This window comes from Poecilia formosa, unplaced genomic scaffold (assembly GCF_000485575.1).
Source record: "Poecilia formosa unplaced genomic scaffold, Poecilia_formosa-5.1.2 Scaffold26, whole genome shotgun sequence".
NCBI classification, from domain to species: domain Eukaryota; kingdom Metazoa; phylum Chordata; class Actinopteri; order Cyprinodontiformes; family Poeciliidae; genus Poecilia; species Poecilia formosa.
Genome location: NW_006799965.1, coordinates 1,503,698 through 1,531,055, shown reverse-complemented (window position 1 = coordinate 1,531,055; position 27,358 = coordinate 1,503,698). Strand labels below are relative to the sequence as shown.

Genomic DNA, 27,358 nt, shown 5'->3' with positions numbered 1-27,358 from the left:
TTGTGCAGCTTGAGGCCTGTTTTACATGCAAAGCTCCTTTAGTAGCTAACTATTTAGACACGGGAACTACATTTCTTTGTTGGAGCAAATTGTTCCAACGCAATTGTTTAGGGACTTTAATAAGGTTCAGGGAGGGATTCTGGTTAGAGAACAAGCAGAACCATCTGATTTAAGAAAGAAAATCCAATAAATTCTGTGTTTAGCACAAATGTATACTTAAATAGACTTAAGTCTTGTGTATATAAACTTCAATGATGTGCAAGATTTAGTTTAAATGGTAGGCAAACATCACCAAAGTTCTGGTTTGAAACATTTCACTGCATTCTAGATAATCATATATAGACAAAATGTACAGAAAAACTTTTCATATCTTATAAACAGCCTTTCGCTTTGAACATCCTAATTTTTTAATAGTCAGTATCTGAGCTTTTCTGTGTCACATGGAGGAATCTTTCAATTGAGAGAAAAACAAGGAGCCAAAGGCCACGATACAGACGTACCTTTCATTGTTTTTCATTGTACACAATGAAAAACAGATTATTAGAGAAAACACAAATTCGTTCATCGATGTTAGAGTTCTGCAAGCTATCCCCATGAAAATAAGCAGCATTTTTCTTATTTGTGACTGCAAAACCCTGGATAAAATCATACTGGTAACAAACATGCCGTTTCCAAATTATTTTTGATGACTGTCAGACTCTGTTAACGTCACTATTTGATCACTTCAGCTAAAAAAATGAAATAAAATTGCATCTTTGTGACTAGTTGCAAAGAACAAAGAGAAACTGGCTGCTTAGAAGCAAAGTAAAAAGAAACTTGGAATGACTGGAAACTGCTGTACAGCATTTGTTGGTAAATGGCCTGTATTTGTTTGGTGCTTTATCAAGTCCAGACGACTCCAAAACGCTTCACGTTGGATCCAGTCATTCATCCATTCACGCACACATTCCCACCATAATGGTGCCAACTACTGCACTGTAGCCACAGCTGGCCTGGGGATTTGGTGTTGGGTGCTATGCAAAATACATAAATATAAAACAAACCCAGACACTCAGATGTGCACACAATAAATGTCCTAGACAGGAAAGATAAGTATCCAGACTCTGTGTTTCATTTCCTATTGTCTGTCTCTGGGATCCAGGAGGAAACGGAGATGAGTAGGTATCACATTGGAAAGCTGAGTTAAAGAAATTTATAGGAAAACAAAGAAAAAACAATTTCTGCAAAAAACTTTTCCAGGAAAAAAATAATCAAAAATTATCGGTCTCTTCTCTAATTCACACACAGAACAAATTTAAAAACGCAGCCACATGCCAGAGTTCCCACCTCTGACCTGATTGACGATCTCATTTCAGTCATACTTTCAAAGTTTGATTAGATGCAGGCTTCTCTAGTCAGCGGCATCTTTTACTACCATGACATATGATCAAATCAAACATTCAGCAAATTTATAAATCAAAATCACAGAGCGTTTTTTGCACTTCTTTTGCTTTAAAACATTTCCAAACAAATTACTCATTCTTGAAACAAGGAAAAAAGCAATATAGACTTTTTTTTTCTTTTTTTTTCAGGCAGCTGACCAGCAGTCGGGTCACTCTCAAACTGCCCATGACTAGCAGATGTGTGTTTTAGGTGCACTTCGGTTACTTATAACTGTGTGTACATATTTCTGTGGTGTAATCAGCTTTTATTTAGAACGTAAAAGGAATCATATGGGGCTTGTGGCTGAAATAAGTTTGCAGTAATACCATATTTGCTTATTGTTGCAAGATGTGAAAGACAGACAAAAAAAAAGTGAATGAGGAAAAATGTAGATTCCAGCTGTATATCGCACATTTATCTCCGGTTTCATTCACTGGAATCGTGTTGCACGCATTAGCCTCTTCGACGCTCCCCTCCCGCCGCTCTCAACTCTCTCAACTCATCCGTGTCTTTGTCTTTGTTCCAAATCACACAATCAGAACCACATGGAAGTGAGACAACAATCCGAGTAAATAAACAAAGCAAGAAAAGAGCCGAGCTTTGTTCCAAGGGGTGTATTAAGGAGCATTAGCGGCAAGGACGAGGAGTGACAGCGCAATTAAAATGTGCGCACGCCTCTTACTGTCTGCTTGAATCGCTTGCACATGTCGGCCGACTGATGCATGTCAATACACAGAGATACAGTTGACAGTCTTTTGGATCAGAAATACGCAAACTGAAGCCTGAAAAAAACACGCCTGACCATTAAATGACTAATGCTCCAACATGTTCCGGTTTCATTCGAGATGCAGCTATAGCAAACATGTGCGTTGTATGTTGACCGTCCAAAAGACCAGATGTGTACAAAAGATAGGCAAAGCGAGGAAGGGGAAACAAAATTTGGACGCAAGCAAGAGAATGAGTGAGAGGTAAAAGATGGTGGACTTGATAGGTTGTCCACATGTTCGGGAGAGATATTTCACGTGAAACCCGAGCTGACAGGACATCTGTGGTATACTCTCCTGGCTCTCGAGATGCACTCAGGACTCATTTTATTATGATCCTTGAGTGAAACGGCGAACATGCAGATAAGAAAGCCCCCAAAGAGGACGCGGGGCTCTCAAATGGTCCGCAGAGATGGAGGAACACACAGAAACGCACTCAATCGCTCTTTCTCTCTCTCTCACACACACACACACACACGAAAGCTACGGCACATGTGCAAGGTGAGTCAACACGCGAGCCACAAAAACGCAGACGCACACAAATGTTTGCAGAGAACGTACAAAACAGATGGCACTCTGATAAAAAAAAAAAAAAAGTTTCAACATGTGCATTGTTCTGTGTTTCGGTAGAAGCTGCTGCCCCCCATCTGCGCCTCCATCTGGCCTGTTACACAACGAGCAGCGGCGGCAGCAGTGCTTCACTTTAATGGTGCCAAGAAAGGAGCATGTGTCCAACAGCGTGCAGTCGTTAGTACTAATTCAGCTGAAATGATCACAGAGGAAACGCGACAGACAAGTTGGTTAATAATACGAGCCGTTTGGAGCCGGACTGACACACACACACAGACGCTCCAACCAAACAACAGCAAAATGCAGTGCGACAGTAATTGTGCCGCCACGTTATCAGGTGTTATTGGCCAGTCAAATTGCTGGTACATGGCTGTCTTCCAATCACTGGAGAGAAACTTAAGAGATGTTGTCTCGCACACGCTGATGTTGATAGTTTAACTGCAGCTACTGTGGTTCGACGTCGAGCCAAAGATGTGTTGCATATGGTTGGAGACAGCTGCATGTCTCTCGGTTAAGCTGTCCTATTTGAGGTTTTCCTTCTTGCACAGACTTGTGCATTTCATTTTGACTGGAAAAGCAACACTTCGAAATTTGGTTATTCTATCACTTTGTTTTTATTACATCCCAAACGTTTAATTGCTCAGTGGGTGACAATTACGAGCTGATCTTCCGTTCCTCTGGGCAAAATCCGAACCTCAAAACTCCCACACTTGAATTCGCAGCAAAAAACACTTAATTTTACTACTCAGTAACATTTAAGAGCCCAGCAATCTGTATGTAAATGTGTGTGAGTTTGTGGCGTAAACCACTCTGAGTGGTCAGAATGACTAGATAACTTCAGCCTATTTACAAAATGTGTCATGTGCATTTTACACCTATCCAATAATATTTGGCTGAGCTGTTTTCAGAAATGCAGCCAGTGTTTCAAATACAAGCAAGTCTGTTTCATATCAATCGCAAAATATTTCCACTTTCCGAGGTGAATCAGAGATGTGCTATTTTAGGTTCAACTTTCCCCCTCATTGTGTGTCAACCCTTCGTCCTCCGTTTACAGTATGCGTGTGAGAAATAATCATCTTCACCCTCCTCCAGCCTCATTCCCAGCTGAACTCTGGGTTAATGTATACAACCTGGGAACAAACTGAGCCTCTCTGGAAGCAGCAGCCACAAGGAAACCCAGATTCCAGATCCTGTGCAAAATATACACACTTCTAGAATCATAAATAAGTCAGTTCTGATGAGAAATAGTGAGCTGAAAAAGCAAGAGACAGAATTAAGACTCAGGGGGCGGCGAAGAAAATGAAGGACCAATGGAAATATATGAGCTACGGTAGAAAGTAAAGAGAAACCAGGCCCAATTTGTGATACCCAAAATGCTCATGGAAATTAAATTGGTGATTTTAATTATTTTTAGTGCCAATGTCTTAGGTTTTTATTTCTAGCTGCGATCTGAATATCATATATTAATAATAACAAATGTAACTTTGTTTTCTTTAAATTTTTCTTCTTGTATAAATTATATTCATGATGTTCAAGCATGCATGTGAGGATAACTTAAGAAGAAACGAGAGACATGCTGCCATACATCTTTTGAAGAACAATGTTTTCAAACTTCTGAAATAATGATTTACAATCACACACGCAGATCTCATTCTCGTGCTTCTGATATATTTTACTCTCCTTTGCCTTCAGAAGATATTTAAAAAGGTACAAGAGTTTCCCCGAGAAATGGTTGTAGAAATATATTTTAACAAAATATATTGCCGTAACCTTTTGTTGAGGTTATAGCATTATGCCCTTTCATGCCCATCTTGGAAAATAATGTTTTTTTTTTACCAGATGCAAAGGGCTACACTTTAGAAAGCAGTCTTAGAGGAATAAAATGATGAATATCTGCAATGAAGACCCTGTTTGTTATGTGACAAATTAACTAGCCACAGGTGTTAAGTTGCTGAAAGCTTTCTAGCACTGCCTCTGCCATGGCCTTGTTGAACTGCCCTGACATATACATACTGTAATAGGCACCATTGTTGCTGCGGGCATGTTCAAAGGTCTCAGGCCCGGTTTTATGATCCCAGTTCTCATTAAAATGGTGCTGGGAGAGTGATGAGTCCATCCAGGAGCTTTTACAGCACACAGAAACACATCTGCACAATGAGACCATCTGGATTGCCTACACCTCCAACAATATTCCCTCGCTATGAAACAGAGCGATAAGTCTGCTTCGTTAATTTCTTCCAAGCTCTGCAAAAGATACAAGATAAACAACCTTTGACCTAATGTTACCTCCATCCTACCTCCTGAGTTTATATCCAAAGATGCAATCTGCCCAAATAAATCCAGGTGTGCTCACAAAAGTCCCATCCTGCAGCTGGTTTTAACATTCCCGATCGAATAATTTTTGGCGCTTTGGAGGCCAAATAATATGCTGGGAACTTATTTCCGATGCTCCACACCCAAAGTGGAAATCTTATCCCGTTTAGTTAGAGCCTGCTAGCAAACTTCATATGCTAAATATATTCAAGGAACAAGATTGTTTTTCCTTTTTAAAACAGAAGCTGATGAGAGAGACTTTTTAAATTTCAGACTGAATGCAGACAGGAGAGGACCAGTTTGACCTCGGCGCGCTGTCGGCCACCTGCTGGTGTTAAAGAGTTTGTCTGCTCCTCTATTAAAAAGCTGTTCACCTTGTCACCTGCCACTTGGGCTAATTAAAGAAAACACCATAATAGTTTCCACATTTAGGTCTGCGTCTGCTCAGCGCTGCCACATAAGCCCCTGTACCTCCTGCATCCAATGGCACTCTGCCTCACCCAGAAAATATGTCAACCCCTCAAATAATTTGAGGCGCCTTTTAATAATTAAAGATCTGTAGTGCATTGTGCTGAGAAACAAATTAAGGACAAAACAAATCAATGCAAATATATACTGTAAGTCCATGACAAGAGAAACAGGAATAGAAAAATTGCCTTTTCAACGTTTCAAAGGGTCTTTGCCAAGTTAAAAGCTCCAGAAACAGCAGGAATAATTTTGCGGCAGTTGTCTTAAATCAGTCCAAGGCTGAGATGTTGAGTTATAGCCCTGTGGTTTTCACGCACCATGTGATGCTTTTGATGCTCCCTCTGGTCAATTGGAAACAATCTGTGCTTGGAAAATTAAGAGCGTCAGACAAATCGTTGTTGTTTGAAAGGCAGCAGATCAGATGTTCGCATAAATCACGTTTTTACTTTGATGCAAAGAGTATATACGGTGACTGATGCCTCATTTTGGATGGCGAGTGTAAATATTTGTCTAGCTGCAATTCATTAAACTCAATCTCATGGCACTGATTAAACTAACTCTCTTTACTTACATTGCACATTTGGAAGCTGCATTCATTTCCCCATCAAATTGTTTGCCTGTAACAGTATGTTTGCATTCTTTAATACAATATGCTCTTTTTCAATGAATCTGTCAATGTAACTTCTGGTGCTTGGATTTGCTCCTGCTGTTCTTGTGTATCCAGGAAGTGTCTTTGTGTGTGATGTATACAGCTGTGGATAAAAGTCTTCTTATGCTCAGCAAATTTGCAGCTACAATTGTTTTATTTCTCTAGGTGACATGATAACGTGACAAAGATCTTCATTGCCTGTCAAAAAACACTTGAAGTTCAATGACGATATTATTTAATCCACACTTGGTTACACATGGCGATGATTACAAAGACAAGTTCAAACATAAACTGTAGACCTCCGCTCGAAGCTGATGACATTTTCTGAAGTTGTCCAATTGCCACACCCAGCTTTGTCCAAGCTGTTGATACGAGGGGAAGCTGAGGAATGTGGAAGTAGACCTCCTTCATTATTTTATCCAACCATAAGCAACATACCAAACCAACTGTCTGAAAAAAGCCCCCATAGCATGATTCTACCACCTCCATGCTTGATAGTTGGTAAAGTATTCTGATTGGCTCCTCCAGACTTGTTATTATTGTGGCTAAGTGTTTCCTCTGTCTGTAAGACTTCAGTTTAGCTTGAAGGTGTTGATTTTAGAGCAGGTGATTCTTTCTTGACCCAGACCCTTTCAGACCATGAGAACCTGGAACTCGCTTCACTGTGAACTGAGAGACTGGCGTTTCTAAACATCTTAGCCTCTCATTTCCTCTGGTTAAATTGTTAAAACTGGGAGAATGGGATGACCCTTCAGAACAATGATCAAAGACACATCAAAACTGGTTCTGGAATGGATAAAGCAGGTTAACACCAAGTTTCTAGAATGGCCTGACCTCAATCCCATAGTCCATGGGATTGAGGTCCTACTACAACTTTTAGTGAACTCCCTGGCCCAACACACCTCAAAGAAATGGATGAATTACCTCCTCTGAGTTCTTCAGAGTCCTGCTGATGACCTAATTATTTGATTCAGGTGTGTTGTAGCAGAGGCGTATCTAAAAGTTGCATGACACCAACCACTGAAGACTGCAGTTGCAGACAGTTTGTAAACTATCCATGAACCCCGAGTCCCCGTTAGATAACCAGTCAATTTAAATGAGCTCTCTACCAAGTTAAATATTGTAGCCAGAACGACGCTAAAAGCTTCCCAATAGCTTCCAAATGCCATAGTTTAGTTTAGAAATATAACCAAATATTAGAGGAGGTGAATGTATACATAGTACATGTGAACTTTCTAACTGTTGTGGATGCAGCAACATTCATCTTTCCATGTTTATGTTGGCGTTGTGCATAAAAACAATTCTGGTTTCCATGTCCTGGCATCACAATAAGGAGTTGGGAAAACTAATTCCTTGCTACTTCCTGAGATCTCTGACTTTCCTGGGAAAGACAATGACATAAACATAAACATGTCCCTCGAATAGCTGTTGCTCAATAGCTGGCTCTATTTGAAGAGACCATTTGCACTCGCAGCCAAAAAGAGGCTGCCAGCAGTTTGATTTTTAAATATGAACATATGGATACAAAATCATTTAAAAGGAAAAAAATAAAACACCATGTTATGTGTTTTTACCAACTCAACATAATATCCGGGTTATTATGAATTGAATTCATTCTGACAGCTTGTATGATGTTTTGCAACTAACAATCATAACCAGCAATGTTTACTTTGAGTCAGAACTACAAATACAGGATGATTTTTTTTTTCTTTTTCATACAGTTCCATGTTGTTGTTCTTTCAAGTTCTGCATCATTTGCATGCTGGTGCATGGCACACAATCTTTTTCTCATCTACGAGTTCCTGAAGTCCTTCTGGGCCTCCATGGGCTGCTGACTGGCCGGCCTGTGTCCAGCTGTTTATTTTTTCGAAAGGAAGAATGTCGGCCCTGCTGTTAAACACTGCGGTTTCACAAAGCTAACTTTAATAAGAACGCTGATGAGAGACAGGGGGAGAAGGGTCCAAGTGGGTGATGTGCATCATTGAGATAAAATTGGTTTTCAAGAGAGGACTCTCACACACAGGTGCAAATAAGCTCACCTGAAGGAGGTTCCACTGACGTATTTGAGTAAAAACCTGAGTTTTAATGTGATTTTTTATTTATTTATTTATTTTTTTTGGAAATTAACATGTACAACATGAAACAACATGTTCTTTATTATGGGGAGATTTGCTGTTTGATTTGACAGAGAATAAGCAAAGGTTTGACCATTTCTCCAAAATGTAGTGTCATTCTTTACACCAAGAGATTTATGATAGTGTCAGAAATTCAGACCAGCCAACTAATGCTGCACCACATAATGCATCCCAATCATCATCACAATATCAATATTTAGAATATTTGCAACGTCATAACCATAAACGACTGCTTCGATAGGATATTATATTTCAGGAACCCTGTGTGCCAGTTATACATGAAAATAATATGTCTGGAATATCAGATGAACTTTGCCTGACCTAATTTATACTTGTCCACTATGTCACAAAGCCAGTGTGATGTAAAAATAGATTTCTTAAAACTGTTTGATGCCACAATCTGACTGAGAGTATTATTTTCAACTTTGGTGCCCAGTGTCAGCATGGGGGGGGAAAAAATGGACTGCACACAGATGTCCAAGTGGACAGCCACAGATAATGAAATTTACGTCTCACAGGCTTTGAGGTCAAGTGGACAGAAGAGTAATGCTGAGAGGAATGAATTAGCCTAAAAATATATTTAAAAAATGTGCATCTTCTCGTCAGCCTGAAGAGTTCTTAAGGGCTTTTCATGGATTTTCAGGACGAGTGAGTGCTCAAACCACCGTTGAAAATCTTTGTTGTCACATCTTAATAACAACCTCATGTTTTACATTACAGAACAACATAAAACACGGGCAGGCTCTGTTTTCTGAGTGCTGCTCTCTTCCGAGTCATTTGAATACAGACAACAGCAGCATGTGTCAGGAAACTTAAAGTCATTGTTGTTGCTCAAGCTACCCGAGAATAGTAATCAACTACTAATTACCATTTTACTTCACAAATCCAGTCACTACACTAAATATTTTTTTTTTCTAAATTAATTAGTTACTTTAATAATTACTTTTCTTAGCTACATTTTAAAAACATAATGCAAAGAGAGGAGAGTCGCCGTCATCATCGTTACATTGCGTAATATATTATTTTGACTGAGAATAAGCAATTGATAGATTTACAGTAAAACCTGTTAAACTCCATATGGAAGAATGCAGTTATTTATCCAGAAATGCCTCTTCAACCCAAATCCAAAGCCCAAACTGAGACCTCAGAAAAGTGGCCTCATGCAAAAAAAAAAAAAAAATTCCAGCTATCCAAGAGTTTGTGTTCACCTTTCCTGTGACAAAATGAACTGAGCACACTTAAGCCTTCCACAATCCTCACAATAAGAAGAAGATATCATGAGGAGTCAGTCACTTCTATATTCCCTTCTTAGAGTAATGAAAGAGGATGTGCGGACATATAAATTGAGGGGCGGGTGTAACCTGAGAAGACAAGGTTCAAACAACAGCTGTGAATCTCAGCTGCCAAGATTCGAGGCAGAGCCAACAGATGACTGTCTGCCAATCAAGTCGCAACAAATTAATCGGTGACACAGTCGAACCATTAGGTAAAAATAATTCTTAAATAAAGAGAAACTAAATGTTTGAACCCTATTCTCCAACCGGGGCTTATACGTTGACTTTTTGCAGCAGCAGGGTAGAGAGCAGCTTGCCTTTTAAAGATTGTATATTTAACTCCCCAGTTTGAAATCCCCATCCCCCCTGCAGCATAAAGCAATAAAGCCACCTGGATTTTGCGCCACAGGATACCCTCTTCATAACCGACCTCATACATCGTGAATGTGCAGCCGGTCGCTTTTCGAAGCCTTCGCTAAACATGCGCCTGAGGACATCAAAACAAACGCACAGGTAAAATTCTCACACACAGAGCTGGGTGTGTTGCTCTGGTCTGGCGCTCTGAACTTGCCGCGGGCCTTCGTGAAACGAATCCAAAACGAGGCCACTTAGGGAGACACATTTCCTGCTGTTATTGTTTTAGAGTGGCCATTAATGGTCCTTATTACTGGTTCTTATATGTGCTATGTATTCTTCCTGTGGTCATAGGTTTGTGGGCCTGTAGGTAGCAGCAAGCTTCCTGTCTGATTTACAACGGCTTTAAAAACAAAATGTTGCCGTGGGGGTTGTCGGTCAAATCGCACAGCTTCATCTCTCCCCGCAAAAAAAGTGACTTTTTCCTTCCTTTTCAGGTGGGAATCCAGGACACGGAGAACTTGAGGCTACCTCTGTGCTTCCAAGGTGAAAGATGGATCTCCAGACATATCCGTCAACACCGACAACATCACATAAATAAAGCTGTACTTTCTACATTTTCTGGCAGGAATAGATTTTTGCAAGAGTATTCAAACTCCTGCAGCTTTCAAAATCTTCTCGTATTAGAACTGCAAATTTCAATGTATTGTACAAAGATTTTATGTGACAGACTGACATACAGTTGTACCCAATTTTGAAATGAATGAAACCTATACATCATTCTTAAAATATTTATAAGATATTTATTTCCATCACAATTACAGCTGACAGGTTTTTGATGTACCATCCCTGTATACTAAGAGACTAACGTTCTTCTTTGACAACCCTACAAAACTGTCAGATTAGACACAACTAGTAAGATATTCCAGTAGCTCGAAGAAGAATAGCTGCCTTTATATTTTTCAAACTTGGTCTCTACTAGAATAGCACATGGAGATACTAAAAACCTGCTTAATGTTCTCACAAAATGTTCTTTTTGTGAATATCAAACTTGAAGTCTTGCAACAGAATCTAAACTGAACTCCGGTCTGCACCATTCACATGAGTTTAACACTTTCACCTAAAACTCAAAACGTCTGCAGCCTCTGACAAGTTTTCTTCAAGTATATTCCTGTGTTAGCCCCCCGTTCATCTTCCCATTAACTCTGACTAGCTTCACTGTCCCTTCAAGAGAAACACGTCCCCGCATGTACGGTGTGTTCAGGGTGATGGGCAGTGTTAGTTTTTTCCACCACACGCAACCTTTTTGCTTTCAACAACAGCCTTTTGGAGTGCAAAACTAATATTTTATAAGGCAGTCGAACACAATTGCCTGGCACACTTCTAACCGTTTTACTTGTAAAGAACTAAACTGCCATCTTTTTTTCTATCTGATTTACAATTATGCACTAGTTTGTACTGGTCTACACTTCTGAAATGACAGCATGTCCCCTTCAGTGTCCAAATGACCCCATATCTGATTGAAAGTGATCTGATTGCACAACAGCAGGCCTGACCTCTTAACCTTACATGTACCACCAAAGACTGATGCACAGCACACACTTAACAAGCTCAGCCCCCTAACCATTTAAAGATGGGCTCTAAAGATCATGTAATTGCTTGTTCTGTGTGACCAACTGTCCAAACAGACACAAAAGGCAAACCAAGGTGAAGGTCCTCACTATGAGGCGGCTGTAAAAAGAGGATCCTTTACTTTGTAGCTTCCTCCCGGTCTGGAATCAGCCTTGTTAAACAGCTTCTAAACGCAAGCTGGAGAAACATGACAATACACCCTGTTCTACACAGGACACAAACAGCCTCCACATGGCTCTAATTACTGCAGGCACCAGAGAGGTGTTCAAGTGCAAGTAATGAGGGTTTGTATGGCAGGCAAGCTGTGCGTAGTGTGTGCGAGCCAGTCGAGAGAGAGAGCGGCTGGGTGCTAACTGCAAACACCTGAAGCTTGTAAGCAGAGTTGTTCTCAGTGACAGTTTGCCTGAGACTTAACAGCTGCTGGCCATCTTGTATCTCAGAGCATAAAAGTGTCACAAAGTGAAGACGCGAGGGGTGAAAAGGTTCCTCGGATGAAAGCGGTGGATCGCATGATGCCGTCTCCCCGTTTTTCTTAGCCAAGACGTTTAACCTTATGAGTGAATTTTTCTTTACAAGTGCAAGAAGTGCCTCTCAGAGTCATCCTCGAAAGAGCTTAATACCTCGTCGTCCCAGAATCAGCTGCAGAAATGCTGCCCCCTGTTGGCGTGCGGCTTGTCATGCACGGTTGAAAGCCAAGCACCCTGATGTGTCGGGCATAACTCCAATGGCAGAAATGCCTCTCATGATGTGTGGCAGCGCGGCTCTCGCTCACACAGACGGGCAGAAATACCTCGGCCTGTGATACCAGAGGTGGAAGAGCTCGAGTTTCAGATGCTGGGAGCTGGTGCTAAAGGGAGAGGAGGGTCTCTTCTTACAGAGGCGTGTTGGGAGGCTTCTGTCGGCCCCCTCAAAGGCCGAGGTTCCAGAACTCTGATGTGCGCCACTCAGGCACCCCACATGCCTCCGTGATATGAACCGTAAACTTTCTCACAAGCATGCAGATGGGATGCAGACAAGTAAGCCAAAGCGCATTCAAATACCTGCATATTATTGAGTAACTGATGTATCATGTGTGCGCGCACACGCACACACACACACACACACACACACGCACACGCACGCACGCACGCACACGAGTGTGCAGAGTGTCACTTTTTTTTTTCCTTTGGTAACAAATGCTTTTTGTGTAGAGATTGTAACAAGAATGTATTGGGCAATCTAACTGTAAAAGCAAAGGCCAAAACAAAAACGTTCACAAGCAGACCCTCACATCAAAGCCGAAACAAACAACACGGTCCTTTGTTTTACTAAAGACAAAAAGAAACCACATCGCCAGACCAGCAACTGAGAGGAAAGAACTTTAAATAGACTCATGAATAGTTGAAATAGGAGATTGGCTTTCAATGAAAAAATCGTTCGATTCGTCAACAGTTCATGAAAACATTAAGATACAGTCAAGCAAGCAAATGATATGATGTAGTAACTGGCTCTGAATTAAAGGGGCAACATAAGGTCAACCTAATCAGAAAACATTCTATGACAACTTGGAATATATTTAAGTTAAAAATAAAGTAACAAAGTATTAGGTAAAAAGGACAGCACTGTAAACATTTTTACATGTTGTGACCTTGCAGCCACAAACTTCACATTGTTTTTGTTAGGATTTTATGTGACAGACATACACAAAGGGATGCATTTAACAACTAACAAATATCTAAAAAGTGTGACGTGTTACAGAAAACGGATTAAATTCAGCCATGAAAATTATTGTTTAAAGTTAACCTCAGCCATATAGTGGACATGTGGTGTTTGGGAGATACAGCACATAACACTAAGGCATGTGAGTGGCAGAATCATGCTCTGGGGAATTTTTAAGAATTTAGATTTTTTATAAAGATTTTACAAAAACCCTTTGACCTCCTTCCCCTTCACAATAATGCATCACTTTGATGATCCCCCACTTTAAATCAAAATTAAATATGAAGAAGTTTTTGTTTGCAAAAGAAAAAAAAAAGTAAAAATGTTGACAACAAGATGCAAATGCATAGTTCAGAGTTTATTCGTTTTAGAAATAACCTTTCGACTGTAAATACTGCTGCAGAATTGAATATGATTAATCCAGCTAAGTTTGCTAAACCTCCAGAGAAAATGTTTTAAAAATCTACACAAAAAAAAGCCAGATTGTCTGAATGTCAGCTTCACTAAAACACACACTCTCACACAACCACGCACACGCAGACACACATCCTGTTGCAAGAAGGCAAAGGATTTGGCCTATACGGCTTCCCCTTCCATAGGTCAAGTAAAATATGTAAGCTATCAAATACACAGTTGGTTGGCAGGTCACTCAAACAGGAGCTCAGACCTCACCCGTATGTGTGGGCACCTCTCAGCACGTACATCACACCAAACCAGCAACTTAACCCCAAATAAGAGAGATAGCATCTTTCTTCAAACCACAGGCATTACAGGGAACTGTGTGTGTAACATGATGTGGAGCACACGCCATTCCCCACCGGGGGAACTATCACAAACCCCCTGTAATAAACACCACAAGTCCAGCAGAGCCTGTCCTGGCACACAACTGGCCCCGTCTACTGAGGCGAACATCAGCCCCCCGATGGACACAGGAGGGATCAGGCTGGACGTCCCAAATGTCCAAAAGTCATGTTCTGAGAGAAATCATTCAGACTTCACAAATCCTCCAGTTTAGGAGCAGATAAAACTGTTTGCACAGCATGTTTTGTGTGTTTTGTCTGTTTTGGTAATGGCAGATATTAAAGATTAAAAAAAACAAACAAAAAAAAACAGATACAGGTACCTGGAGGACAGGAGCACTCTTGGCCAACATCCCTAGCGGTCCGCAATTTCGGCATCAGAGCTGCCACTTTCTGAAAACACACAAAACAGAGTAAGAAATAGAATATTTCTAACAATGAAACTTCTATTTGGATGGCCATAGGATGGGTTATAATGTTGTACAAGCTCCCTGTCTCTCACATAAAGTCCTTATCTAGCTTAAATGAAGACATGGGTAAATGTCTACTACAACTGGTCGTACAGATGCACTGATCAGGCTTTTTCCTAGTGGACACCAATTTCTGGTTTTCTTGGAGGTCTGACTTGAAGATTCATTTTTTTAAGAGGAAGAAGTATGTGCTACGTGAGTTCTGATAGAAATAGCAATTTTAAATCAATCACAAAACAAAGAATTACAGGATCACACCTGTAAAAGCCTCATGTCTCTAAATCTTGTCCTTTATTAAACTCGTAAAAATGCCATAGTATGTGTTGTTGGTTGTGTTTAAAAAACAAAAAAAAGTTGGAAGGAAGTTATTAGTTTGATGATTTGATAGACAGAGAGGGAAAAAAAACATTTTTTCTGCACTGATGATCATCAGAAGCCGATCAAGATAAAATTGATGTTTCCCCACGTATGGCTGATTGATTGGTCCATCTATAATTTATTGAGGAGTCTAGCAGTAGACTATGTTCTCCTCCAATCCCTAATGGCGCAGACCAGGAGATATTCCCAACCACCACATATTTCTTTAGAAAAAATAATCGATTTTGATCATGTACCTCCTCCACAAGCGTTCCCACTGTGGCGCTGAGCTCTGAAACGAGAGTCCCATCCTCGTACTTGAAAGACCTCTGCGGAGCCTGGAGGATGGGCGCCTTGTCCATCTCCATGTGCAGCCGGTTCTCCAGCCGGTGGGTCCTGAAGCTCATCACTAGACACACGGTGACTGAGCTCAGAGACATGAGCAGGCAGAGAGCGATGGGAAAGCCAGGCAGCCACTGCTGGACTCCGGACTTGGTGGCACACTGACACACCGGCTTGCTTTCCCCGTTAGACCCGCTGCTGGCTTTCTCCATGCTTCAAAACTCCCAAACGGTGACCAGAACCAAACCGAAATTCCTTCTTTTTGTTGATGCAGTCCTGTCAACAAGTTGCAATAAAGTTCGGTGAAGTAAGTAAGCAGCGCTCCTGACTCAGTAACAACACCAGACAGCAGCACAGTGGGCTCAGGCTTCAAAGCGCAATCCTAAATTTGTCCTGGAGTAAGAGGAAGCAGCAGTGCGCGCAGGGTTTGAACCACGGACAGATGGGAGCAACGCGGAGACCAACCAGAAAAGACTCACATCGGAGCTTTCTGAGGGGATACGATTGGATCAGATGTTTTCCTTTCTAAAAGTTGCGCGATAAACTGGTGTGGCTACGCCGCCCTGCCTGACCACGTGGGAGGCTGCAGATTGACAACTGGGTGTGAAAATAACCCGAGAACAAACGGAGCCCACTAAGGACGCACAGCTCATTATGCGCTGACTCTCCCGAGACTGGTTTACTAATGAATCTCTCAATTTAGGGAACAATTAAACCTTTTGAATAACTTAATACTTTTATTTACGGTTGTTGAAACAAGTCAGTACCAATCTTACAATGTTCAGTAAAGGTCGAACCTGCCCACAGAAAAATAAAATGTTTTGGTTGAAAACCTTACATGATTTTCCAAAATCTGCAGCCTTGATAAACTCACCACCTCGATACTTTAAAAAAAAAAAAAAAAAAAAATCCGTTCTTGATGGGAATTCAGATGATCTGGTTAAATTCAGGTGATCGTCTTTTAATAGAAAAGGGCTCCATGCCGCCATCATGTGGATTACTAAAGGTACTGCTTATAATGAAAACGCTTACGCATCGTTTAGATCTTTCTGGTCACGTTTATTGAGACGTATAATGCAAAAAATACATAACCAGTCAATGAAAAATGGAAACAAAGACTATGTACAAATTTTCACCCTGCAATGTAGATTATACATTCACAATCCAAAAGAAAGCACTGTTAAGCAAGAATCAACTCTTTTACCCATGTCAATTAAATATACAAACTAAAAATCCCATAATTTAAAGAGGCATAAGCGTAAATGTTACAATTTAAATAAACAAAAAACAAACGGTTGAACTTGACATCTAAATGGCAAAAGAAATGAGAACTTTATGAGTGCGACCAAACAGCAGTTTAATGGACAGGACAGCAAAGCAGGGCGGTGACTGATGCAGTCAAGAGTAGATCTCTCCTGGAGAGTCAGGATATAGAGGCCGATTGAACCATCATGGTAACAGGTAGGTCTATATATTGAGAGGTTCGGCCTCATTTGCTACCGCCACTGCTGCTGCTGGAGCTCCTGGTGCTGCTGCCTCGGCTGCCGCTCTTCCGGCTACTGCTGCTCTTGTAGTAGCAGTCGAAGAAGGGATGTCGAAGGGCCTGCTCCAGGCTGAGGCGCTTCGATGGGTCGTACTCCATCATCTTCTCTATCAGGTCAAAGAGCAGCCGGTGGTCTTCACTTCTAGATACAATGTAATGCTGTGGAGGAGAACGAGTTTGAAAGTGATTACTTCTACTACAATAGCAAAATGAGGAAGTAGAACTGAATTTCTGCATGAAGAAAAGCGTGCACTTGCTTTTGTTTTAAGATGCATTTAAATAATTCTATTTCCACAATGAACCACGTACCTTGAGGGGTTTGCAGTGTTTCTTGACGTATCTCCCGGCAGAGCTGTGAACGTCCCAGTCCAACTTGTTTCGGTGAACATATCGTCGTTTCCTATATGACATGCAAATGTTTAGACTAAAGCAAACGTCTCATGCTTAATCTATGCCACTTCTACTCCTTGTGAAAAATTCAATGAAAGAATAAAAGTTGAACATAAGAATTAGCAGAGGAGGAGTACACTTAATCCTCTCGAATTAAAAACAGCTTTAAGCTGAGGGGAAAATCCAACAAACTGAGGAAAGAAGTTTTACAGATGAGGCAAAATGCTGCCATTTTGATCAAGAGTTTGTGCTCAATAAAACCCAATTGTAATACTTTCCTTTTGACTAAGTAATATTTTAGGTGCTTTTTGTCAGAATAATCACGTAGCACTCTACTGAACATTTTTAGCAGTAAAAATTATAGGTAATAGCTTTGATTATTACAAAATGTAATATTACCTGTGTAAAATGAGTTGCGGAAACAGGAAGTATTTTCGATCAAAATTAGAATGGCACAATCCAAATATTTATTGTTAGAACTATAAATGAATGCTTACTTGGTTTTCTCCAGGAGGTTTGTAGGGATCGGACCCAGGACTCTCTCCATCATAGCAAGATGCTCTTTACTGTCATGTGTCTAAATGGGAAGACAAAGAAAACACCATCAAGACAAAGAAAACACCATCACGTGTTTTCATTTAATTTAACCAAATCTGATTATTTTTGTCTTCAAAATCGCTGAATTTTCTCATTCAAATGCTTGGAAGCGAAGCCGGTGAGGCAGCAGTGAGCTGAGCCACACCTGGGATTGATCAACCTCTCGCTAACTGCACCGGTTACCATTCTATGAGAGCATGCTCCTCCTGTCTGTACGTCACCAATAAAATGGTTAATATCATTTAATGTGTGAACTGATTTTCCATAATTTAGCTTATGTATTTAATGTACTGTGTTTTAATTGTCACCAACTGAGTGTGTATCATGTTTCGTGTCCTGAGGAGCGATCATAAACGGCAGAGAACAGATTCGAGGTGAGGCAGGCAGTTTTCATGCCACATGGCAGGGGGCGCTCATGAACCCAGAAATTGTGACTCCACAACTGCAGAGTAAGAGAAGGTAATAGTGAGCTAGCCATACAGTAGCTGCGGCGATACAGAGAGCGATAAAGACGTGGTTTTGAGTTGTACTTTAACGGTTTCTCCCTTTGCTGTTAAGCACAGCACGAAATTAATAATATCTACATGTCTAAGTTTGATTGAGATAACGGAATTATTCTGCGGCGCGGCTAAGCATCACATGTTAAAGAATAGTCTTTTTGCCCTCCAGCATTGTACGCATGCGCAGAATTTCCTTATGTAAACAACAACATGCAGGGGGTCTCAATTTGTAAATCTGATTATAATTAAGTCGGTGCCTCACCAGCCATGAACCTCACCGCACGTCACTGACCGCCACCTACCTGGAAGAGGGTTGTTCCAAGATAATACTCGATGAGAATACAGCCAATACTCCAGACATCGCAGGAATGGTTCCAGCCCAGGTCTGAAAGACATCACAAACCAAGTAAGAAACCAGACAGATTTGTCTAAACCTTTTGTGCTGCTACGGTAATAAAACACTCACCTAAAATAACTTCCGGAGCACGATAGTGACGAGTTGAGACGACAGAGGTGTGGTGCTCATGATCATAGGTGGCATTCCCAAAGTCTACAATTTTCACATCGGGGTTCTTGAGTGTTCGTTCATCTCGTCTCTGAGAACAAACATTGAACAAACTTGATTTCCGTCTCAACATTTAAGTTGTCCATCTTTACCAGGCACAACTATAGTCAATTTACCTTTTCACGGTTGTATTCCATGTCATAGTCTGAATCTATCAGTAGAATGTTTTCAGGCTTCAGATCTGTGTGAGTCAGTTTGTTTTTATGCAAAACTGCAAGGTAAAAAAAAAAAAAAAAGAAATTATAGTCAATGTAACCATTTCACAACAAATGCATGTCGTGTGCACAAACAGTGAATGCTACTTACATTTCACAGCTCGAATGATCTGGTAAGCCATATGCCTGATTTGTTTGACAGGAAAAGGCTGGAAGTTGTTTTCCTTCAAGAAATCGTAAGTGCTGAGGCCAAGCAACTCAAAAGCGATACAAACGTGACCGTGGTAGTCAAACCAGTCCAGCATATGGACACAGGAACTTAGGAGAAAAAGACAAGAATAAAGTTAAAGAAGCTGCATTGCATACTATAGTTTCTTTTTTTATTATTTTGCTGATAGTTAGGCAGAGATGGATAATTAAATGTTTCTATCTCAAAAACTTATTTAATGCGTTATAGTAAGAAAAAAAAAAAACATCAAAAAGTGTCATCAGTGCATCTCTGCTATAATGAGAGAACTTACTATCTTCGGTCAGCATCAAGGGTGTTCAGGTGTTTAAGGACCTCTACTTCAGACATAGCTGCCTCTCTGTAGCGGTCTATGTTTTTAATGATCTTCAGAGCCACTCGAGCCCCATCACTGAAATTCATTCAAATTTTTAGATTTGAACAGCAAAACATTTTAAAGGTTTTATTAAAGCCATATTCTTAAGCCTGAGTACTTACTTGTCATGATCAATGCACTCGACAACTTTTCCAAAGGCACCCTCTCCTAGAGTACACAGAATCTCATCTATGGGAAATACAGAGGAGAAATTAGACAAACAGCACTGAAAGGGTGGAAAAACAATCACCGCCTTTCATCATATTACATTTCTTTCTAGCTAGACAATTACAAACAACTTGTTGCTTAAAATTTTAACTGGCAAAGTCACCATTAAATAAATTAAAATAATAAGAAATGTAATTTAACTGTACTGGGCCAAATATCAGTCTCTAAACTAATGTTTGAAAATATCCAGAAAACCAGAGTGAGAGAGACAAAGTGTGAACAACAGTAGAAAAAAAAAGTGTATATTCTATACATCTCGCTTTCAGCATGTCTCCATTGTGATAGATGAGGTGACCCTCGTCATCATCCTCAACACTCCTGGATCTTTTCCTGCTCCTGCGCTGATGGCTCCTCCTCTGCACCGGAACCGCCGCAATCCGCCATCACACCAATAACCCATCAGCCAGCACCCGGCCACCACAACGCGACATCGTCATTCATTCAACCAGGCCAAGGGGGGAGGTGAAGGGGTGGACAGATTCAGGCCGTTCAGTAACACCACCAGGCGAATGGGCGGAGCAGCAAATTCAAATTCAGCCCCGTCAGAGAAAATGGGCGGCGGCCACCACATGGTGTGTGTTACAGAAGAAAAACAACATGGCAACAAGATTTTCAGATGAGAGATTTTCTCAGAAGTACAGAAACACTTCAACTTGATTGATTAAACTTAATATACATGACGTTTCTTTTGCAAGCTATCAAACAGTTTAAATTGTCTACAATCATGACCCGTGATTGACCACTAGGATCAACTCAAAGATACTGGGTCCACTTTCTCTTGTCTATTTCTAAAACACTCACAAAACCCTTACTTTCTGAACCTAAAAAATATTTTTACTTGACATTTATGTAAATCATACTAAACTGTGAAGGGTACGACAACTATAAAGAAACAAAGAGACGGGCATTTAAGCATTGGCTAAACACCCATGATAATGAGCCATTCAATCTGGAGAAATAGAGGAAGGAGGGAGAAGGAGTTTCCCGTACCGAGGAGGACCTGTGCCGAGAATGGCTGCGTCTGTGCCTTCTATCTCTCTGCCTGCGACTGCTTCGCCTGCTGCGACCACTACGCCCAGAGGACTTGCTGTAGTGGTGCCAGTCAAGATCTCTCTCCTTGTAGGTGTCATCATAACCGTCATCGTTGCAGGCCACATCCAGACTGTGTTCGCAGGTGTACTTCTCCTGAGAATCCAGCCTCTGGTTTAGACTGCGGGCCTCCAAGTAATGCCTAAAATAAAATAAACTGATTAGTATCAACACAAAACAAGCACTTGAAAAGGCAAGTCGAGTCAAGTGCAGGTCAGGTTCTTGACAGATCGAGCACTAAAATCAAGACTGGATGTGATGGTGCTAATGGTCAGCCTCCTGCCTGACACCCTATCCCTGAACCTTTTATGTAACATTTGCTAATAGCGACGTGCTGATTTACAGCAACCAACTACCCTGAATCTAATTCAATGAGTAGCTCAGTTCCAACATTCAGTTTATAAAGAGATTAACGCGGCAGAAATAGTCGCACGATGGGTCCTAAAGCCAATATGTAACTCCACACCTTTGGGCAAATACTCATACTTAGCCTGCCCTCCCCAAAAAAGTATTTAGTGTTAGGCATTGAAAGTTGATGGTGCGTAATATAATCCCTGATTTATCTTGGTACTCGGGGAGGTAAACACTTTAGTGAGCCCATATCTGCAAATACAAAACAGCTGATCAAGCATATGTATAGCAGCAAATTTAAATCTGTTTAGCCTTTTTCTCACGTAAAACTTTGGTCTTTAACTTCACCTTACCCTAGGACATCAAATGCATTTTCTAAAAACTTGGAACAAACTAAACCCTGCATGCCATGTTCACACCCTAAAAAGACCAAGAAAGTCATGGTGACTTAGCACCCAGTTGGTATCAGTTGTCTGCCAAGAAGAAGTCTGCCTCTCTACAGAATTAAAATTAGAGTGGATCAGGAAACACCTGATGCAACTATATGAACCTACGTCTACGAAAAGATCTGCATTACCACACGGAAACCGCAGAAGGGTTTACTAAATGAATAGATACTACGCTGTTACTCTGCTGAGCTAAGAATTAAATGCACACACAAAAGTACCTAAACTTAATAGTGCATCGAGTGGTGTACGGATCCATGTTTTCAATATGAAAGGTGTTTCCTTTGGAGGAACAATTTGAGAAATTTCTTAGATTTAATTACACTAAAAGAAAGGCAGAATATGAGTTTCAAACATAATTTTTGGCAGTAAATATCAATATATACTTTAAGCCCAATAATAGATTTCCTCCAACAACATTGCAGGCTATAATTTCAGGATTTTAAAATTCTACTAAAATTTCAATCTGCCTTTGTCTTTATTTTTAATATAGACAAATATATATAACGAACCACATAAACCATAAACCAAAGTTTTGAAATAAACCTTTCAGCGCTAAACACTGCAGAAATGCAGCTATAAAAAAAAAAAGTGTATGTACTGTTTCACTACAGATAATAGGCGAAAACACAAAGCATGTATGAAAAATCAACCACCTGCTAGAGGCAAAACCTGCTAAAAAGCACAAGCACAGGAATGTCATTTCAGCAACGCCCTCCTGATGTCTTTCAGTCCTTATAATGTAAACTGACCTCTAACTGGCACACACTGTGCTTTAAAGTTGAATCACCTCAATGGCTTAGTATTTTAACATGAGTAAGTGGTTTTATCTGCATCAGCTACTTTAAAATTTGAATTAATTTGAAATACTTGCTAATATACAAGCAAGGCCACATCCATTTGGCCAATTAAAAAAAAAGGAGAAAAAAAGTGATTTAATAGGTTTTCTGTTCTGTTTCATAAAGCCAATACTGCCCTCAGGCGTTCATACAAAGAACAACTGCTCATCCATCTCTGTTGACGGTAAATTGAAATGTGGATAGGGAACTCTGGTCAATGTGACTTTGTAAGAGCAGACAAATAAGTAAAAGACAGTTCTTGGAAGAGGAAACAAGTTTGTTCTTAGACGTGTGAATATGCATTTGGGCTCTACTGCCTATTTTACAAGCATTTATGAACACAAATTGGTTTCAGCTCAAATTGCTTCATCAGTAGCTTGTTTATTGCAATACTGAGATGCAACATACCAGTAGTAAAATGAATCACAATGCCAGTTTGTGGGATTTTTATTTTATTAAATTCAACATGTCTGTTGAGACTATACCCGTCAACTGATCCTAAGATGACTCTAACCACAGAGATATTTACCCGTCATATGCCTTGTTGTATCGAGGAGATCTTCTGGATCTATTCTCTCTGTCACTGCTAGGTGAATCTCGTTTTCTGCGTTTGCGACACTCCATCCTGTCTTCCCAGCCGTACTCGTCTAGCCAGACGCCTGGGGAGCGCATTCGCTTCGAGTGACGCATCTGGGGAATGTGGAAACAAAAATTTACAAAGTTAGATAATCTGGAATTCATTCATCATTTGTGTGTTACAATTTTAATGCTATTTAATATCAGGAGGTTGAACTGCACAGCTAAAGCAGAAAAACAACAACAACAACAAAAAAAACAAAACAATAGTCCCACAAATTATTAAAAGACCAAGTAACAAGCACAACTTGAGCATCCAAAATATAATTCATTAATGCGAATTGCAACAGACAGATTTTTACAACTGAACCTTTTCGGTACTTTCATAAAGGAAGTCCTACAGTGGCTTCAACAGCAGGGAGGACTTGCAGTTTTGCTTCTAATGGGGGAGTTGAACTGCACTGAACACCACCCTAATGTCGACGCAAAAACTACCATCCTTATACAATCGAAAATATGTAAAAAAAAAGAAATTATATATATATATATATATATATATATATACACACACACATGACGTAATGGTGAAGTAGCCAAAACTAATCTGAAGAAACAAAAACTTCCAACATCACAATTTCAAAAACTGCATCGTCACTGATACAATCCTCAACGATCGTATGCTAGTATAAAGAGTGAAAAGTTTAACCTTGCAATTGTTTACGACAACAAAATGTTTAGGCCTTGGATACAAGGCCGGTGTCAACTGACGTGATCTCAAAATTACATTTATAATGCCCAGAAGTGTTTGTATTTAAAAAAAAAATCTTTCCTTGCAAGGTTTCAACAACAGCAACTATGCAATTCACAGTTGATCAAACATAAATTTTCATAAAATAACTAAAGGAACGGCGGCCTACTGCAACGTTTTGTTGGAGCAGTAACTTTTCGTCAGTAGATCGTATAACAGAAATTACCAAAAAACTATATTTTCACCCTCCAAAGTGTTAACTATAATCTTCTTAATCTGCACAATAATTTTCAAATGAAAGCAATTAGTTGTAAAAGACATAAAAAAATAACCTAACAAAGAACGGTTATGTAACGGCAGAGAATCAGCCATGTTGGCGAGGCGTCGAATTTCACAAAAACCAAACGGTCGAAATTTGACTTTAAATGTGTGGTAAACTGCGTCTAATCACTATGTGTAGAGAATATATTACCTTTATTTATAGCTGTGAGGTTCGAATGGAAGTCAATACCAGTTGGATAAGGATTACGAACGAAGAATCTGGAAAAACGTCTGCGTCTACCAGTCCTCAAAGATGGCGACTTTCTGTAGAAGCTGATGGAACTTTCTTCTTCACCAAATATCGTGACGTAAGACACATAGCAGCAGCCCACCGCATTGCCTTATGGGAAGTAGAGTTCTGAACAAATAAGTGTACAAAAGTTATTGTATTTACACATTTTAGCCTTGAACACCCATTTTTGAGCACAGTCACGTTCACATTTGAGTAAAATTTTTGTGCTTCCGTTATATTCTCTGCTTTGGTTGAACAGAAAGCGGATTTTCCACCCGTATTTCATCCTAAAATTATTAATACTATGATAAAACTCTTAAATAGCCTTTTCTTACACATTGGCTACAAAACACATGAAGAAAGAATAAGATATTTGTGAAAAGACTCAAGAACAAATTATGTTTTAAAATGTTCATTCATTTATGCTTTAGTACCTTACATTTTATGTAGCAATTTTATACAGCTCATTTATCTTGTCAGGCATGTTTGTGGTCTAAAGGAAGAAGTCGTAAACAAAAAGAGACGAGGACAAAGAGTTGGCAGAGACAATGAAAACAAGGAGAGAACAAGGAAAGTCCATGTGATATATTTTGAAACCTTCCTTCTCCTAAACTTAATAGGAATAGAACGTCATATCATTGGAGTTATACCTAAACTTCTGGTAATGTTCTCTTAGATAAAGTTAAATTGTACTTTATCACAGAGTTATCACTGACTGTCTTTGTCTCCTGTTAGTATTTATCTGATGAGCGGAAACATTTAAAAATAACACAAAGGCAAACAGATTAAATCTGTAAGAGGGCTAATACAAATCTGGTTTTGGAATGGATAAAGCGGATAAAGATTATGCTTCTGAAGTAACCCTGACTTGAACTATATAAAATATTTATACCTTTAAAACCTTTAAAACAAACCCTTTAAAACAAAGTCGCAGAAAAACAATCCATTTAAACTAATTTACTATTTCTCATAAAAGGAATGCCCAAATGCACATACAGAATAAAACAGGTTTTTAAAGCCTACAAATAGGGATCTGTTTGAAATTCAATCTTGTAAAATGCATTTAGCCTTGTATTAATGGGGTGTATATATTTCAGAATGCATAGCCTACTTGGACCATGGGTGGATCTGCAATGAATTCAATTTGTTCATCCACTTGTTTATTTTCTAAAACACAGAAGTTGTTTATTATGTTATCACCCTTCTATACTTGCTGTGCTTTTATGATGAGCCCCCATGAGCATTTTTTTCGTGTAATTAAAATTTTTTTCTTATGTGAAAATATGCTTGTGTAACAACATCTTTCAAAACTATGTGAATATATGGCACAGCTTTATCTGAAATCGAATAATCTTTCATTGTCTTTTCTACAGTCATGTTCCACACACTCTTTAATCACAAAAAGAAAACATAACACAGAAAGGAAGTTCGTCATCATCGTAAAATTACTGTAAACAAGCCTACCAGGCTGTGCGCAGGGTTAAAAAAAACCCACGTTGCATGAACAGGGAATTGTGGGTACAATATGTCTGCGCCCTATCTTTAACCTGATAACATTTTTATAGTGGAGTTTGTCAAAGATTCCTGTTATTAGAACAGGTTTGTTGTGGCTTTCATTGAGAGGATAATGTCTGAACACGCAGAGCAGAAGGGCGGACCGGGGTTGTCCAGGGCAGCGATTGCCGAGATGCTGTTGAAGAACTTTGAGAAGCTGCCCGACTCTGATCAGAAGTTATTCTCGTACGGACCTCTGTACCTGGGGGGAAACGCCGCGTTTGCGGGGCTGATCGCCAACAGCCTGTACCGGAGGGCCCTGAACGTCCAAGCGGCGCGCATCGCCTCCAACCTGCCGATGGCCGTGCTGCCCTTCCTCACCGCCACCGCCCTGTACAACGCGGTAGTGTCGCAGCCGCTGCTGTCCGGGGATCTGAACTGCCCCACCTGCTCCCTGATCAGAGGCGCGCTGGTCGGGGCGGTCGGTGGTGGAGTCTACCCGATGCTGCTGGCTTTGCCGTTGAATTTCGGCCTTGCATCCAGATACAGCACGGCTCCGATGCCAGAGAAGGGCACAATACTGCGGTACTGTGTGGACGTCTCCAGACCCGTCTTTAAGAAGATGAGAGCAGTTTTCCTGCTGCAAGGTTTCTTTGGCACCTACCTGGGCTCCAGGCATTTCGAAAGTTACGCCAAGCTGGCCCAGATAACCTTCAGCAAGGAGGAAGAGCTGCAAGAGTGAAAGGACTGGACTGAGAATAATCACCTCATTTTATACTGGTGAAAATCTGATTTACCTCTGGGTGTTTCCCAGAAAATAAAATGACATGCGAACTAATATTTATCGCAGCATCTTCTGAAATCATTTCGTAAAACTGAAATGAACCTCCCTACAACAAACAAACTCCAGGAAATTCTGATAATGCTTGAAACAGATGACCAGAGTCACACAAAGCTTTTAAGTTTTGTTTTTTGTTACGACTGTGACAGTGGACAAAAATATAGTTTAGTGTTTATAAATGGCGTTTAACTCTCCATATGTTGCTGTTCTCCATTTCAATATGGATCCCCTATTGTGTCCAAAATAAAGTAAATGATTGATGGTTTTGTGTACCCTGTTAATATTTGTTATGCAAAAGCAATTAAATGGACATGTACAGATAAACATATATAAGCTGAATAGCTTCACCCCACACCTTTGCAATCTATACAACACATGAATTATTGCTATTTGACTTCATTTTGAATCTCATTGTAGTTGGCGTGTTGATTGACTGTAGCAACTATAATTATTTTGAGTGTGTGTGTGTGTGTGTTTTTTAGCTCGAATAAACTATCTAAATCTTAATCAGACCGCATCACACAGGGAAGAGTAGGCATTTGTTTACTTTTATTAAAGGCTTTTTAGGAACCGCCCACAAATTCTGCACTGAT

At 40.1% G+C, this 27,358-nt stretch overlaps 3 protein-coding genes across 4 annotated transcripts in view; 1 reads left to right on the top strand and 2 right to left on the bottom strand.

The window, feature by feature from the left end:
* LOC103135664 (collagen alpha-1(XXIII) chain-like) overlaps positions 1-16,105 on the bottom strand; it is a 157,922-nt gene extending 141,817 nt beyond the window's left edge. The window contains exons 1-2 of the mRNA XM_016669598.1: positions 15,164-16,105; positions 14,403-14,472 (exon numbers count right to left, since the gene is read on the bottom strand). Of these exons, the coding sequence (XP_016525084.1) occupies positions 14,403-14,472; positions 15,164-15,460 (367 nt within the window). The 5' untranslated portion in view covers positions 15,461-16,105. The remainder of the gene's footprint in view (positions 1-14,402; positions 14,473-15,163) is intronic.
* A 181-nt stretch (positions 16,106-16,286) lies between these two features.
* LOC103135545 (dual specificity protein kinase CLK4-like) lies at positions 16,287-24,482 on the bottom strand. 2 transcript variants are annotated; one of them, XM_007548341.2, is made up of 13 exons: positions 24,350-24,482; positions 23,083-23,243; positions 20,819-21,059; positions 20,082-20,184; positions 19,723-19,789; positions 19,520-19,636; positions 19,150-19,316; positions 18,960-19,054; positions 18,745-18,874; positions 18,581-18,663; positions 17,679-17,758; positions 17,101-17,191; positions 16,287-16,950 (listed from the first exon to the last, which is right to left on the bottom strand). In XM_007548341.2, exons 2-13 carry the CDS (start codon positions 23,241-23,243, stop codon positions 16,738-16,740), a joined length of 1,548 nt encoding a protein of 515 aa, XP_007548403.1. In that variant the 5' UTR covers positions 24,350-24,482; the 3' UTR covers positions 16,287-16,737. The 2 variants fall into 2 exon arrangements, with proteins under 2 accessions (XP_007548403.1, XP_016525080.1); XM_016669594.1 differs by lacking the exons at positions 20,082-20,184; positions 23,083-23,243; positions 24,350-24,482 and having other exon boundaries at positions 20,819-20,837.
* Positions 24,483-25,804: 1,322 nt separating this feature from the next.
* Positions 25,805-27,042, top strand: tmem126a (transmembrane protein 126A). The gene has a single exon (XM_007548340.2). The coding sequence runs from the start codon at positions 26,058-26,060 to the stop codon at positions 26,664-26,666; it is 609 nt and encodes a 202-aa protein (XP_007548402.1). The 5' UTR covers positions 25,805-26,057; the 3' UTR covers positions 26,667-27,042.
* Positions 27,043-27,358: the final 316 nt, after the last annotated feature.

What these genes read in the sequence shown, in the direction of transcription:
- LOC103135545 (XM_007548341.2), bottom strand. Translation starts at nt 23,243, where the DNA reads ATGCGTCACTCGAAGCGAATGCGCTCCCCAGGCGTCTGGCTAGACGAG. An exon ending in TGGAATACAACCGTGAAAAG is followed by an intron (nt 18,875 to 18,959) that starts GTAAATTGACTA and finishes GTTTGTTCTCAG; the next exon opens with AGACGAGATGAACGAACACT. An exon ending in AACACTGCAAACCCCTCAAG is followed by an intron (nt 16,951 to 17,100) that starts GTACGTGGTTCA and finishes TCTCCTCCACAG; the next exon opens with CATTACATTGTATCTAGAAG.
- tmem126a (XM_007548340.2), top strand. Translation starts at nt 26,058, where the DNA reads ATGTCTGAACACGCAGAGCAGAAGGGCGGACCGGGGTTGTCCAGGGCA.